Source organism: Danio aesculapii, chromosome 12 (genome assembly GCF_903798145.1).
Source record: "Danio aesculapii chromosome 12, fDanAes4.1, whole genome shotgun sequence".
Lineage (NCBI taxonomy): Eukaryota > Metazoa > Chordata > Actinopteri > Cypriniformes > Danionidae > Danio > Danio aesculapii.
This window is the reverse complement of record NC_079446.1, coordinates 8651798-8667107: the sequence shown is the minus strand read 5'-3', so window position 1 is coordinate 8667107 and position 15310 is coordinate 8651798. Positions and strand designations below refer to the sequence as shown.

The window sequence follows — 15310 nt, the reverse complement described above, 5'->3', positions numbered from 1 at the left end:
GTTCATGGCCACTAGATGGCAGTATGATCACTTTCATTAGTTTAAGTATTCTGCATGGCTTTAAGTGCACACTCAATGGGGACTGGTGCTCGTGTGTATGTTTATAAAAGTGTAATCTCTCCCACTTCATATTTGTGATGCATTAAATCTTAATCCGTTATGTGATAGTCCATGCACCATTACATCACCAAATATGTTAAAGCCACAAGGTATGTTTATACATGATCACAAAGCTTTTACAGTTTCAGCAAATCTCATCTTTGTCAACTACATGCAGGGTTCATACAGTCCTGTAAACCTGGAAAAGTCTTGGAATTTTGACAAGCCATTTTCTAGGCCTGGAAAAGTTTTAGAAAAGTAAACAAACCCAGTATATTTTGGAAAAGACATGGAAATTAATTGAATGAAAATCGGTCTACTTGAATATGTTTGAGGTGATTTAATATTGGGTAAATTTTAAATATAATTGTGCTGTTCATCTCTTCAAGTGACGTTCTCTGTGTAGGAAAAAAAAAAAAGCAACTCGCAGTTTCAGCTTTGGCTCTTTCACTCGCATTCATCGTAATTTAAGCTACATTTTTGAGTGTGGTGTCCAGAAACCATCTCTAACCACTTAGTACTGTAGGTGCTAAACGCTAATTTGTACTATTCTTATAAGTCTTATGAAAACTTAAGTCAACATTTCAAAAACATTTTCACACAGACAGCAAGATACTTTTTTTACAGATAAAAAAACTACAAAGATTGTCACATTTTTTTAATGCTGTATTAAATTTGAAGGGTTTTTTTTTTTTTTTTTTGGAAAGTTACCTGAAAGTTTTGGAAAAGTCCTGGAATTTTAGTAGTAAAAATGTGTACAAACCCTGTACATGGCACGACCTCTGTGACATCCTTTGTACATGAATGTTAAATAGCTAATTGTTCTGAATTGCTTACACATGCTCGAGCCTGATATGGCAGATGACTGCTCCATAAACTGGTCAAACTGTCTCACATGCTTTATGTCATGTTGACCTCATTTAGTCATCTCCTGGTTCATGTAAACCAATGCACTGTCACCATAAAGATAAGCTCACCTAATTGCTGTGCGTGTGTGTGTGTGTGTGTGTGTGTTCAGATACAGAGAAGCGGGCTCAGTATATAGAAGAAGAGCGCCACATGCGGGAGGAGAACATCCGCCTGCAGAGGAAGCTCCAGAGGGAGGTGGAGCGCAGAGAGGCTCTGTGCCGACAGCTCTCCGAGAGCGAGTCCAGCCTTGAGATGGATGATGAGAGGTATCTACTAGGGTTGCACTGTTTACTGGTACTAAAGTAGTACCGCGAAACTATGGCTCCAAAATACTATAGTTTTTAAACTGTAGTATTATCATTAACAGTTCAATCAATCAGTGATTTTATTAATTTTGTTATTATTATTATTATCATTCCCATTATTATTGCAATAACAACAAACGTCACAGTATATACCATTAAAGCAGAATGCCTGTACAAATAAATGGAATTAATTCAATAATAAGGCAATTATAAATTAAATGCAAGTATTATAACATATAAAATGTAGTATTTTGCACAATTTGCTTCATTTTGTAGATTTGAATTATGAATGACTATTATTTGGTATTGTGATGCTGCAGCTGGTGTAGTATCATGACATTAATTTATGGTATTGTGACAACCCTAGTACCCACAGCCCAAACATCATGTGTAAAACCAATGGTGCGTTCACAGCAGACTTGGATGAAGCATCAATCGTGAGTTACTTACATTTGAAGTCAATGATCAGATGCGACTAGATGTGGCGCTGCTTGCGCGAACGAGGTGGTGTGAATGATACGATTAACGTGAATTGATCATTTTGCACATTTGACACGCTTCACTCGCAAATCGCCCGAACTTTTACATTTAGTCATTTTAGCAGACGCTTTTGTCCTAAGCGACTTACAACTTTAGCAGACTTTAGCGCCATGTTAACAGAGTTACGTAAATCAGAAGTTTGCTATAGTATGGGCGTGATTATGATGTATCGCCTGTTGTTGGTGTCATGAGGGGGAATCCTCCTGCCGACACTGGACAACAGCTCATCAAGCTGGGCTTGGCTCAGTCAGAAGCACCCCTGAAAGCCTCCATCATCCAAAAACAATTTATAGAGTAGTGGATGTACTCGCAGAGCTGGGTGCACCTCTGAAAGAATCTAGTGGACTCCGACACGGCACCTTACAATTCTATGCTGTTTTTTAGCCTTTTAAAAGTAGAGCTACTCTCTAAATAATGGCCAGTTTCCACTGAGTGGTACAGTACGGGTTGATATGGGTCACCTTTACCAGGCTTGCCTTTCCACTGACAAAAGGGTACCTTTTTGGTGGGCGTGGTGTACAACAGAAAGTTTCAGATGGCGTCATTTTTATTCAAGGAAATGTCAAAGTAAAGCCATACGGGTCGTTCACATATCATATGAGAAGCACTTCTCACAAAACAGATGCTTTATACACAATTTATACACAAATACTTGTGTATAAATGTTCATTACTAACCATTCTATGAACATGATTTGATTATAAATGCAGATCAATGACAGTGCAAAATAGCCTACTGTAATGTCTGCAATTATATCAAATAAATAAATAAATATTTTGGTACCCATTTTTAGGTACCCTTTGACCAAATTTTTGACCAAACAGTGGTGCGCTGCGGTTCGCTTTTAGGTTTCCTTTGACAGTGGAAACGGCCATAAAACGTACTGTACCAAACTGTACCGTACCACTCAGTGGAAACGGGCCATAAAATTCATGTTAGCCATTTAACAATGAAACAAGAGTCACCGGTGAGACCGCAGATGCCCCACCTTTGCGAATCTGTGTCTATTGTGAAGCGAATTTAACGAGTGAATGAAGCGAGTAAACTCAAAATGTTCACGTCTCAAGTGTGAACGCCCCATTAAGCTGTGCAATTTACAATAATCTCAGGGTTGTTTGAATGAAGTGAAAGCTGACATTATAATTTCCCAAACTTTGATAAGAATAGTCCATGCTTTCACGCATGTTATAATTTAAAATGCTAATTACAATTATAAAAATATGCATCAGTACAGGCCTTATATGATATAGTTCTATATTATATATTTCCAAGGAATATCACAAATGCAAGCATTTTTGTTGTTGTATTTTTAGGATAATTGCAAAACTAATGTCTTTTGAAATGGATGTTTCTGTGAACAGACTGAAGACTGACATAGTATTGCAAGTGTTTGCATGCTGATGAAAAAAAGATTTCTGCTTCAAAGAAAATAAGGAATTGTAATTTTGGTTTCAGCCATTGTAAAACTATGAAGAAAATCTAAATGAAATATAAATTGTAAAAATATTGCCTACAAAAAAAGTTATTTTCATTCATGATTAGCAGCATCAGTATCGTTTAGTTGACTTTTAAATTTACTTGCTGACCGCTTGTTGTGTCTTGTTATTTTAATTGTATTTAATTTCATTATAATGGTCTGATTCAATTATTCATGTTAGGCCAAAAGTTTACTCGCCAGACCCGGTGATTGGCTAAATGGATTAAAAACTTATAGAACTGTTTAACTCTAGGGAAGTTGTAAAGTTAGTGTATTTTTAAAAAACAAAAAGTGTTCCTTTAATTAATTTCTGTCACTGCTGTGAACTAACCACTACACCAAATATGTACAATAAACAAACTTTGGGAATCAGCTGTTCACAACAGGACTAAACCAGCCGAAATACCAGCACAAAACACACTCATATTTTTTAAATATGTAACCACTGTCAGCAAATTACCACAAAAAAACAAAAGAAGAAATTTAATTGGTTAATGGTGTACACCTCATGCAACACCTACTACTTCACTTGACGTTGTGTGTTTTATCAGTTCATTTCATTGGTAAACATTTGAACCTGGACTAGGGCTGCACAATGTTGGAAAAGTTGGACATTGCGATGAATACAATTTCACCAGATAGCTTGAATAGGTCTCTTTGGAAAGAATTAATTAATGTATTGACTTATTTGGCATTATTCTGGAAGATTAATGGGATTGTTGTAGAATATTATTGGGAAGATAGAAGTGAAATATTTTATGTCAAATTATTCAGGTACAGAATAATCAAATGTACAAACACTAACAACAGTGACTGTACAACAAGATGTAGTTATTTGTACAATCAAACACTGTATAGTCTTCATTGTATAAATAATTCAATAACTACATCTTCGTATAGTTACAGACAGTATAATTTCATGTGCCGGAATACTTTAAAATCTTTGCTTACGCAGTCAGAGGCCTTAAAAACATATGCATGATACACTTTCACTCCATTATGAGTGAATTGAACTCTGCGGTGACTCCAAAAATCTTGTTCTGATCTGTGGCTCCTGCTCAACTTAATCCCAACATATAAACTCAGCACTGCGCTTCCTGCGATGTGACTACAGCGCCACATTGCGATATTTATGCTGAAATGATATGTTGTGCAGCCCTAACCTGTACCTATTATTATGCAGGTACTTCAATGAGATGTCTGCTCAAGGCCTGCGCCCCCGAACTGTATCCAGCCCCATTCCCTACAGCCCATCCCCATCCTCCAGCAGACCCATCTCACCAGGTACACCATGTCTACTTGAATGAAAAACATCATGCAGCATTCTTAATTCACCTAATTATTTTAAACCAGCTTCCCAGTACTGGGTTGCGGCTGGAAGGCCATCCGCTGTGTAAAACATATGCTGGATAAGTTGGCGGTTCATTGCACCGTGGCGACCCCTGATAAATAAGGGACTAAGCCGAAGGAAAATTAATGAATGAATGATTTTAAACCAATTTTAAGTTATTCTTGATTACAGGTCATACAGTTTCCGGTACCTAAAAATGATACACACACAGTTTAAACAGATAATATAGAGTCCAAAAATATATCTTAACCTATTTTTGTGATTTTTACAGTACAATAGTCAAAATTTAGCATGTTTTTATTTTTACACTTTTATGTTTTCAAGTAAAATCTACAATTATTGAACTGTTTTGAAAAAATAGTATCACGTTTGCATGCTTGTGTGATATTTCCTAGCCATATTATATATAGAATTACTAGACATAAACTCAAACAGGGAACTATTGCGGCTGTCATACTGTATAATTTGTTGTTGTTGTTTTTTTATTACACTTCTACATAGGATCATTTTGGTTGTTCATAAATTGATTCAGAGCTAGTAAATATTATTAGACTGAGGTCAGGTTCGGCTTACACCTGTCCCTAAAAACAGGTCTGTCTAGCATTCCTTTCCAAAGTAGAGCAGATATACAGGATGATTAATTGACTAGCAAATAACCGAAAAAAGAACTGCATGCATAGTCATTGTGAATGTTGCAATCTAAACAGTAAAACATGCTAAAATGAAGGCATGCATTCTTTGGAGGTAAGGCAGTTGTAAGGTTGAAGTTCATTGAAAATAGTACGTATATGCTGACAAAGATTGAAATGACGAAGATACAGTTAATGAACTGACAAAGATAATGTATGTAAATCTGTGGGATAAATAATTAAGTGAAATTAATTATTTATTTATTTTTTTTAAACCCAAAATTAAGATTTTGTCATTTACTTGTCAGTATGACTCTTCAGTGGAGCATTAAAGGTGAGATTCGTGAATAATATCCTAATAGGGCTGTGCAGCTAATCGAAAATTCAGTTTCGATTTTGGCTTCTAATGATTATAAAAAAATATAAATCGAGATAAAACAATTATTGCATCATATACCGCCCCCTTTCCAGTTGTACACATTTGTTGCTTAGTTTCATGTAAAAATGACTAAAAGCATGTACTGTAATGTAACTTATGCAGCACGGGATGCGCATCATTCATTGATGTACATGTGAATCATTCATGTTTTTAAAAGCGCAAAAGAGATCGCATGCTGTTGTGTGTGTGCGCGCTCAGCCTCAGAGACGAGCAGAGCACACGCATCTAAAGTCATCGTAATGCGAGCGCTTTAATGGTCAAATACATGCAAATTTGTGTTAAAGCGCAGTGTTTAGGGATTATTCATATTAACCCTCATTGATGTAATAAACAAACGAGTTGAGAATGAAAAGACGCGTCAAAGTGAAACCATAAATCAGAACAGAACTGCTCTTAAAGTGACAGCGCACAATATTACTGCTGCCGACTGTTTTTATCATTTATCAAGCAACAAAAGGACAAAATCACTCACTGCTCTTGACTGAAGGACTTTTGTAGCTATAATTAAAGTTTTTTTCTTGTATTTTGTATTTACAGGGAGGAAAATAACTGTGTCTATATACAGTTGAAGGCAGAATTATTTGCCCTCCTGAATTATTAGCGACCCTTTCCCCTTTTATTTCTGTTCAATAAAAAATTTTTTTTTCAACACATTTCTAAACATAATAGATTTAATAAATCATTTCATATAACTGATTTTTTTTTTTTTATCTTTGCTATGATGACCGTAAATAATACTTGACTAGATATTCCTCAAGATACAAGCAATTAGGCAAGTCATTGTATAACAGTGTGTTTTTTTCTGTAGACAATCCAAAACAAATATTGCTAAAAGGGGCTAATAATATTGACCTTAAAATTGCTTTCAAAATATTTAAACCTGCTTTTAATCAAGCCAAAATAAAACCAATTAGACTTTCTCCAGAAGAAAAAAATATTATAGGAAATACTGTGAAAAATTCCTTGCTCTGTTAGACATCATTGGAAAAATATTTCTAAAAACGTTCACAGGAGGGTGTATAATTTTGACTTTATATCGTTTTGAATAATCGTGATTACAATTATGATCAAAATAATCGTGATTATGATTTTCCCATAATCGAGCAGCCCTATTTCCTAATGGCATTTTTTTGGGTAATGAATACGAATGGGGACTGGATTATTATAATTCTGGTTTTAATATATTGTGTTTAATGTTAAAAGTTGATTGATTTTAAGGCTTTTCATCTCACAAAAGGTTTGTTATTCCCCGAAAATGGTGTAAAGCAGTGGCCAGTTTGAGACTGACTGTTCTTTGTTCTTTCAAATATTTTCAACCAGTTATTCCTGAAATGCACTGTAAACCACAAGACACACTTACACCCTCCCTCCATTGCATTGTTATACACCAATAATGTACTGGTGTATATTTTATGCGTTAATATTGAACTTGCTTGTTGTTGAATTTGCTGACTGTGTGTACTCCATTTGTTTGGTTCTGCAGGACTGTCGTATGCAAGTCACACAGTGGGCTTTACTCCTCCAACTACGCTGACCAGAGCAGGCATGTCCTACTACAACTCACCCGGCCTGCATACCCATGTGGGAGCCTCGCACGGCATTGCAGTGAGTTCCTTCTGATCTGCGCTCTCTGCATATGCTTCAGTTTAAAATCCTCAAAGTAGACTAGGTGTAATTTGGATATCTTGTGGTGATATAATCTTAAATTGATTCTTTAATCAGCAATACAATATTTACTAGCGCTTTGACAAATTGATGCATTGTGATTCTCATAGTGTGTTCACACCAGACGCAGCTTGTGGGAATAGATCACGATATTTGAGCGTAATTGGAGTGTGAATTTACTTGCTTCATTTGTTTGTCAAGTTCACTTAATGATGGATGCGGATTCACACCATAGGAGGGGCGTCTACCTACCTGGTGACTCCAGTTCTATTGCTAATGACTAACATGTATTTTATCCAGAAATTAGTTGTACTTCATGTGCTTCAAGGAGGATGAAAAATGGCATAGATTCATTCGACGCCGTGTCTGGATTCGTTAGATTCTTCCGAGGTGGACCCAGCTCTGTGAGTTCAAAAACTCCTCCAGAAGTTGTGCCTGGGTCACGGCTACTTTCAGCAAGACTTCCAACTGAGCCCGTTTGATGAGCTGTTTTTTATTTTTTTTGATTTCCCTTTGGCACACCAACTTCAGCTTCAGGTGCTGCTTCATATTCATGCCAATACTACAGCAAGCTCCGGATTGGTGAACGCGGCGCAAATGTCTGCCAAAATTCAGATTTTTCTACTCATGCAATTTGTGCATTAAATGCCTGAAAAGATCAATTCGTGCTGCATCATTCACACGAATTGCGCCACAGGATGTCTAATCATGTCTTTGCATTGACTTAACATGTAAATTACTCTCGCTTGATGCTTCGTCCGTGTCTGGTGAGAACGCACCAATAGATTTTGGAATGCATCGTGAGCTCAATTTTTTACAGGAGATGGCGCACTACGCTAGTTTTTTTTCATTGTACATTTTTAAGAATCCAGTTTAAGTCCACATGAACCGGAAGCTGCGACAGTTTATACATTTTTTTCGTATGATGCAGAGAAACGGAATATTAAATGAGAAAATGGTGGGCGTGGCTTGTTTTTTCTGAATGAGTGTGGTAAAGTTTCATTCAGAAAGATCGGGAAATTGGTTTTAGAAGAGTTATCACCACTGAACAGATGCCTCCTCACCATTTCTGTTTCTTGTCAAAACTGACAGTTGAAAGGGCGTGGTTAAGTATTTTAGCCATGCCCAATGTCTCAAAATCACATAATCTGAGAATTTAACTGAAAACAAACATGGCCAAAAGTTTGAAAAGGTTGAGTACTTGATATGGGTTTTTTTGGAGGCTGATGCCGATATCTTGGAAAGCAAGGTGACTGATTAGCTGATATAATTTTATTTATTTTAATTAAGAATTGCATATGATTCCTCTCTGGAATAATGCCTGTCTGTGTTATCTGTTAAGCAACCTTTTAGTTACCCTCCCTGGTTCTCAAAAGGTGTACTTGTATTCGGTGATGTATTCAATAGCAGTGGACTGTGCACGTTTACTAATGTTGCTAAATGATGAATGTCTTTTAAAAAGTTTACATTAGTAAAGAAACGACTGGTAATGTTTTTCTGCACTGCTGCCAAAAATAAACACTTTTACAGCAATGGTTCACTCATGACATGTATCTTAAAATATTTTGGCTGCTCTCTTTTCAAAATTTTAATTGATTTAAATTAAAATGTAATGATATTTTAAAATAATTTGAAAATTGATTTTTAAAAATAAATTTAAGCATGGACCTACTTTTTTCCGGCCATTAAACCAAACCCAGTGTTGAACTTGTCGATCCCAGTTGTAAGAGCAACGAATAATGACTTGACTTTTAGTTGATCATTTGGAAAAGTGGCAGAAGGTAGATTTTTCCTTTTGAATCATCTGTTGAACTGCATCCCAATCATCACAAATAGTGCAGAAGACCTATTGGAACCCGCATGGACCCAAGATTCTCACAGAAATCAGTCAAGTTTGGTGAAGGAAAAATCATAGTTTGGGGTTACAGTCAGTAAAGGGGTATGCTAGAGATCTGCAGAGTGGATGGCAACATCAACAGCCTGAGGTATTGAGACATTTGTGCTGCCCATGACATTATAAACCACAGGAGAGGGCAAATTCTTCAGCATGACAGCGCTCCTTCTCATCAAAGTTCCTGAAAGCAAAGAAGGTCAAGATGCTCTAGGATTGGCCAGCCCAGTCACCAGAAATAAACATTATTGAGTATGTCTGAGGTAAGATGGAGGAGGCATTGCAGATGAATCCAGATGAATTGCTTTGGATGAATCCAAAGAATCTTGATGAACTCTGGAGTCCTGCAAGATAGCTTTCTTTGCCATTCCAGATGACTTCATTAATAAGTGATTTGAGTCATTGCAGAGATGTATGGATGCAGTCCTCCAAGCTCATGGGAGCCATACACAATATTAATTATTTTTTCACTGCACCATGACTTTATATTTTATACTGTACATTATTTCTGTTAAGTGACAAGACTTTTGTCCAAGCAAAGTCAGACTTTACTGTCCTAATTAAATAATTAAAAAAATCAAGGCATGATCATATTTTATTTTGGAAAAATAAGTTACCTTTAATATAAGCCACTTCTGATACCAAATGATCAAGTCAAGTTATTATTTTTTTGTTCTTAAAACTTGAGGTAGTGTATAACATACAGGTTAATAAGGAATAAACATTACATAGCAGGCCCAAACAATTTTTTTTTAGTTCTTAAAAACAAATTTAATACGGTAATTTGGCTGAGTTTCATGAGTTCATTCATGTTGCTATTAATGTCACAGTTAATAGTTTATTTTATTAGCTTGCTAAATTTGACTGAAATGACACGGACTGCATCATAACATATGTCTTCATAGAAATAGTTCAGTTAGGACTGTTTTCTGCAGATACGATCAGCACCGTTTCTATGCGGGTCTTTATCTTGATTTATTGTGTTTATAATGTGTGAAAGGTCAGTCGGGTTACATTTCAAATGTTTGCCATCTGCAGAAACCAGCCTGTTCTTCCACTTGATCTAAGATTACATAACTTATTTATTGTTACATAACCTGCACAAAAGATAATTGTAGCTCATTAAAGCTAAAGTGTCAGCAGTTTATAGAAAGTAGTTTAGAATCCAAGTAATGAGATTGAGCTTTACAAACTGTTTATAATGCCAGGTTCAAAAGTGATCTTGTAGTTTCTGCCATGTTTCAGAAAAGATCAACGCTACACAGCTAAAATATATGTCAGTAGCTACAAAATCACAGTACACACTTTGTAGCATTTACACATTAAGTTGGTATCAAAACATTTAAATTATTCCTGTATAATAAAAATATAAACATTTAAGTGCTATATAATTATAGTAAAAAAAAAATAAAAAAGAATATTTGAGTATCATAAACATATCTAGCATTAAATTGCATGAAGTGAGAAGTCATTTAATTTGGTCGTAATTTTTTTATTTTTTATTTTAGCAATATTCAGAGGTAAATGAGTAAAAATTCTGAAAATGTATGTATACGATTGATTAAATCCAACAAAATATTGAAGTGTTTATCATAAACATGTCTGGTATTGAGGGAAAAGAGATTTAATTTTGTTAAATCCTTTTAATAATGACATTATTCGGAGGAAAATTAGATAAAAATCTGAAAATATCTCTATATACAATTGATAACCCAAGCAAATTGTAATAACATTCATTTTGACATTGAATGAGATATAGTAAACTAGACATTTTTATTTTATTTAAAACATCTTTATTTCTTTATTTAAAACTAACCAAGCATCTATTAGTTGGAGCAAATATTGTTTTCATAATAGTTTAGCAACCAAATGTTGCATCTGTAAACATTTAATGTAAAAATAAAAAATTAAAAAAAATCACTCGTGTTCCGATATCCACAGAAATAAACATCATTTGGCAGTTGAGATGTGTGACCAGCACAGACTGTACAACTGGCCATTTAAATTGCAAATTCATGTATGTTAGTTTAACAAGTAGAGCTGTGGCAAAAATATAATACAAGTAAATACATTTACTTAGTTATTTGCTTGTTTATTTATTTACTTAAGCAAATAAGTACATAAGTAAATGAACAAGTAAATGAACACAATAATTAAATAAATAAATAAATACATTAATAATGAAATAAGTGCCTAAATAAGTAAATAAATACAATAATAAGTAAACTAAAAGAAAAGAAATTAAAAGAAAATAATTAGAGAATAAATTAATAAGTAAATAAGTGCATAAATTAAGTAAATGAATAAATACAATAAGTAAATAAATAAGAGAGTAAATGGGTAAATAAATACGTAAATAAATAAATAAGAGAATAAATAAATGAGTAAATAAGTAAATAAATAAATGTATTCATTTACTCACTAATTTACTTATTTTTCTTTTACAATTTTTATTTATTATTTATTTATTTTTTGATCCTCTCACCCCTCTGTACCAGAAGAACCAATCAGGCAGTGACTGTGCAGCCACACCTGGTTTTGGTTCTATTGAAATGCAACAATGTTCTATGAGAGGAACGTGAATGCCAGGTGTAAAAATAGCAAATGATGTGCGTTTCAAAATGACAAATGTAGAAGAATAACTGAAGCATTATCTGAGGAAACGTGTTAGTTCAGTTTTATCAGACCCCTTTACTTTTTGTCAGTGTTTACGTTTTAAATAAGTAGCCAGAGGAGTGGGATGCATTGAAAAATTATAAGTTATAATCGAGTTTTAGGACTAGATTTGATCAAGTGATTTTTACCAGATGTTGTATTGGACATACAAGAATAATCCATGACTTTTTTCCTTAAAGGTAAAACCCCACTCAGTCTTTGTTCGGCACAATTCCTCTTACAGTGAAACCCATTCTACTGGATTGTCCTGCTTTTAATGAATCGAGAAGGCTCTTTTTATAAAATTAACTCTCTTCAGCTCATTTAAAGCAAAGTGACATGATTAACAAGTAAAATTTGTATCATGTATTAACTCTAAAAATCGTATTCCATTTAATTATTCATTTGTTTTTTTAATTGTATATTTATTATGAAAATGTTCTTCCCATGAAAATAGCCTTGGTTGCTGACATGGCATGAAAATAAGTACATTTAAAACGTTAAATCAGATCCCATTTTCAGATTATTTATTTTACTAATTTGTCTTTTCTCTTCCTTTGCAGAGACCTTCTCCAAGGCGAAGCAACAGTCCAGACAAATTCAAGCGGCCTACGCCTCCACCTTCCCCCAACACACAAGCTGGTGTCCAGCCACCGCCACCTCCTCCACCCATCGCACATCCAGCGTCCTCCCACAATGCTCCACAGCAGCCTTAAACCATTGCGGCATCAGAAAAGGACTCGAAACAGAGCTGCTTCACTGTAATATCCCAGAGCCAAATGTTAATATCATCATCTCTAACTCAAGCCATTCATCCGTGCTGTTCATATTTTGTGCTTGAGATCCACTTAAGGCAAGAGGGAATCTACAGTATAGCACACTTTTAGCAGGTACTTGGTACTCTTTAAGTGTGTGTCAAATGATTTACACCCAAGCAATCTCTTAGAAGTTGCTTTAAAATACTAAAAATACTACGAAGGAAATAATGTGCGTGAGATATTTTTTTATAGTTGGATATTTTCTCATGTTCAAACACTTTAAAAGTGTCAATCAGACTGAAAGCCACAAGTTAAAATTGCAGTAAAAGCGTTTAGAGATTAAACTCTAATATGTGCTTGGATATTTTTTGGTTATATTATTAATAATCAATTTTCTCAGAATGAGAATAGAACAAAATTCCGCTTGTATAGCAAATATGTGTTTTATAGATGCCTCATAAACATTTAAAAAGCAAAGCTGTAAAGTATGCTAATCATGCTGAAAATACTGAATCTCGCAAAGAAATGTCTAAGGCAGTGTTTCTCAACCACGTTCCTGCAGGACCACCAACACTGCATGTTTTGGATGTCTCCTTTGTCTGTCACACCCATTGCCAGTCTTTCAGTCTTTGCTAATAAGCTGATGGTCTTAATCAGGTGTGTTTGGTTAGGAGCCAGGGACATGTGCAGAGCTGGTGGTCCTCCAGGAATGTGGTCGAGAAACAATGGTCTAGGGCAGTGTTTCCCAACCCTGTTCCTGAAGGCACACCAACAGTACACATTTTCAACCTCTCCCTCATCAAACACACCGGAATCAACTTATCACAACATCAGAAGAGGCTCCTGAAGTTAATGGGTCAGAAAAGGGAGACATCCAAAATATGTACTGTTGGTGTGGCTCCAGGAACAGGGTTGGGAAACACTGGTCTAGGGTCTCAAACTATTGCTGGAGGATCGCAGCTCTGCAGTTTTGCTCCAACCTTTATCAAACACAGCTGATCTAACTAATCAAGGTGTTCAAGAGTAGTCCTGAACACCTTGTTTAGTTGGATCAGCTGTGTTTGAACGGGGTTAAAGCTGAACTGTGCAGAGCTGCAGCCCTCCAGGAATTGAGTTTGAGATCACTAGGGCATATTTCTCCCTCAAAAGTCTGTTAGCAACTGTAAATAATGATAATTAAAAAAAAGTTGAGAAACAATTTCGGAAATTTTCAGGATTTCTAGATTTACTCAAGTAAAATGTTTGGATTTTTTTCCTGAAAAACTGCTAATCACATTCTAAGATTAATAATGTAAAGTTGTTTCTCATTTAAAGTATAAAATGACTATTGGTCAGATTAACGAAAGTGTTTTTTTTTTTTTTTCAGGTATATTTATATTCATTTTAAGACCAGTCAATATCAATGTTTTAGTACAAAAAAGATTTAAGAAAGCAATATTTGGATAAATAAAAACATTTGTTACTTTGACCAGTTGTCATTTTATGAATTAGAGACATGTACATTTTGAGTTGAAATTGCAATTAAATGTTGTCAGACCTATAGAACATCAATACATGTTTCTTATATTTTAGTATTACTTTGTAGCTTTTTTCCCCTGAAAAATACATAATAGATATACAATATACACTGTAAAAAATATTTGTATTCAGTGATTCACGAGTGTTTTCTAGGTATTTACGGTTTTGATTAGCATTATGGGACCTTGTTCTCTGCTCTGTCGACTTTTAATGTTGAAAATTCTATTCTAAAGTTTAACAAAGTGACTTTTATTGACATTTTAGTAGTTTGAAATAATATAATGTATCAGAAATAATATATAAAGTTTGTAAAATGACAAAATCTACTAGCAGTACAGTTTATTACTGTAATATACAAGGCCAACCCAGACAATATATCACTTTAAACTATTAAAAATGTTCATAAAAGTCACTTTTTAAAACTTTAAGGTTAAAAGTTGTTGGAAGAAACATTAAGGTCACATAATGCAACTCAAAATTGTTCATTAATGAGAAAAGAAATATGAATAAAATACAGAAAACTGCTAAATTGCAGTTATTTTCAGTGCATTCACATTGATTTAGAATTGAAATATGACCTGCACATTAAGTTACTGGTTTAGATGACATTTGTTTGTCTTTACCAGTTGTCAGTTTATGAATTAGAAATGTACATTTTAAGTTTAAATCAAGAATAAATGTTATCAGACCTATAGAATAACATACATCAAAATACATTTCTTATAATTTAGTATAACTTAAGGCTTTTTCCCTCAAAAATGCATAATAGATATACAATATACACTAAAAAAATATCTGTATTCACTGATTCACAAGTGTTTTCCAATTATTTACGGTTGTGAGTAGCATTATGGGACCTTGTTCTCTGCTCTGTCGACTTTTAATGTTGAAAATTTTACTCTAAAGTTTAAACAAGTGACTTTTATTGACATTTTAGTAGTTTGAAATAATATAATGTATCATAAATAATATATATAGAAATAGTCTGTAAAATAACAGAATGTACAGTTTATTACTGTAATATACAACACCAACCCAGACAATATATCACTTTAAACTATTAAAAATGGTCAA

At 34.4% G+C, this 15310-nt stretch overlaps 1 protein-coding gene across 1 annotated transcript in view; it reads left to right on the top strand.

The window, feature by feature from the left end:
• Nucleotides 1-14070, top strand: part of ccdc6b (coiled-coil domain containing 6b) — a 33284-nt gene extending 19214 nt beyond the window's left edge. Inside the window, exons 6-9 of the mRNA XM_056469818.1 lie at nucleotides 1118-1274; nucleotides 4514-4614; nucleotides 7233-7354; nucleotides 12524-14070. Coding sequence (XP_056325793.1) covers nucleotides 1118-1274; nucleotides 4514-4614; nucleotides 7233-7354; nucleotides 12524-12676 — 533 coding nt within the window. The 3' untranslated portion in view covers nucleotides 12677-14070. The remainder of the gene's footprint in view (nucleotides 1-1117; nucleotides 1275-4513; nucleotides 4615-7232; nucleotides 7355-12523) is intronic.
• The last annotated feature ends 1240 nt before the right edge of the window (nucleotides 14071-15310 follow it).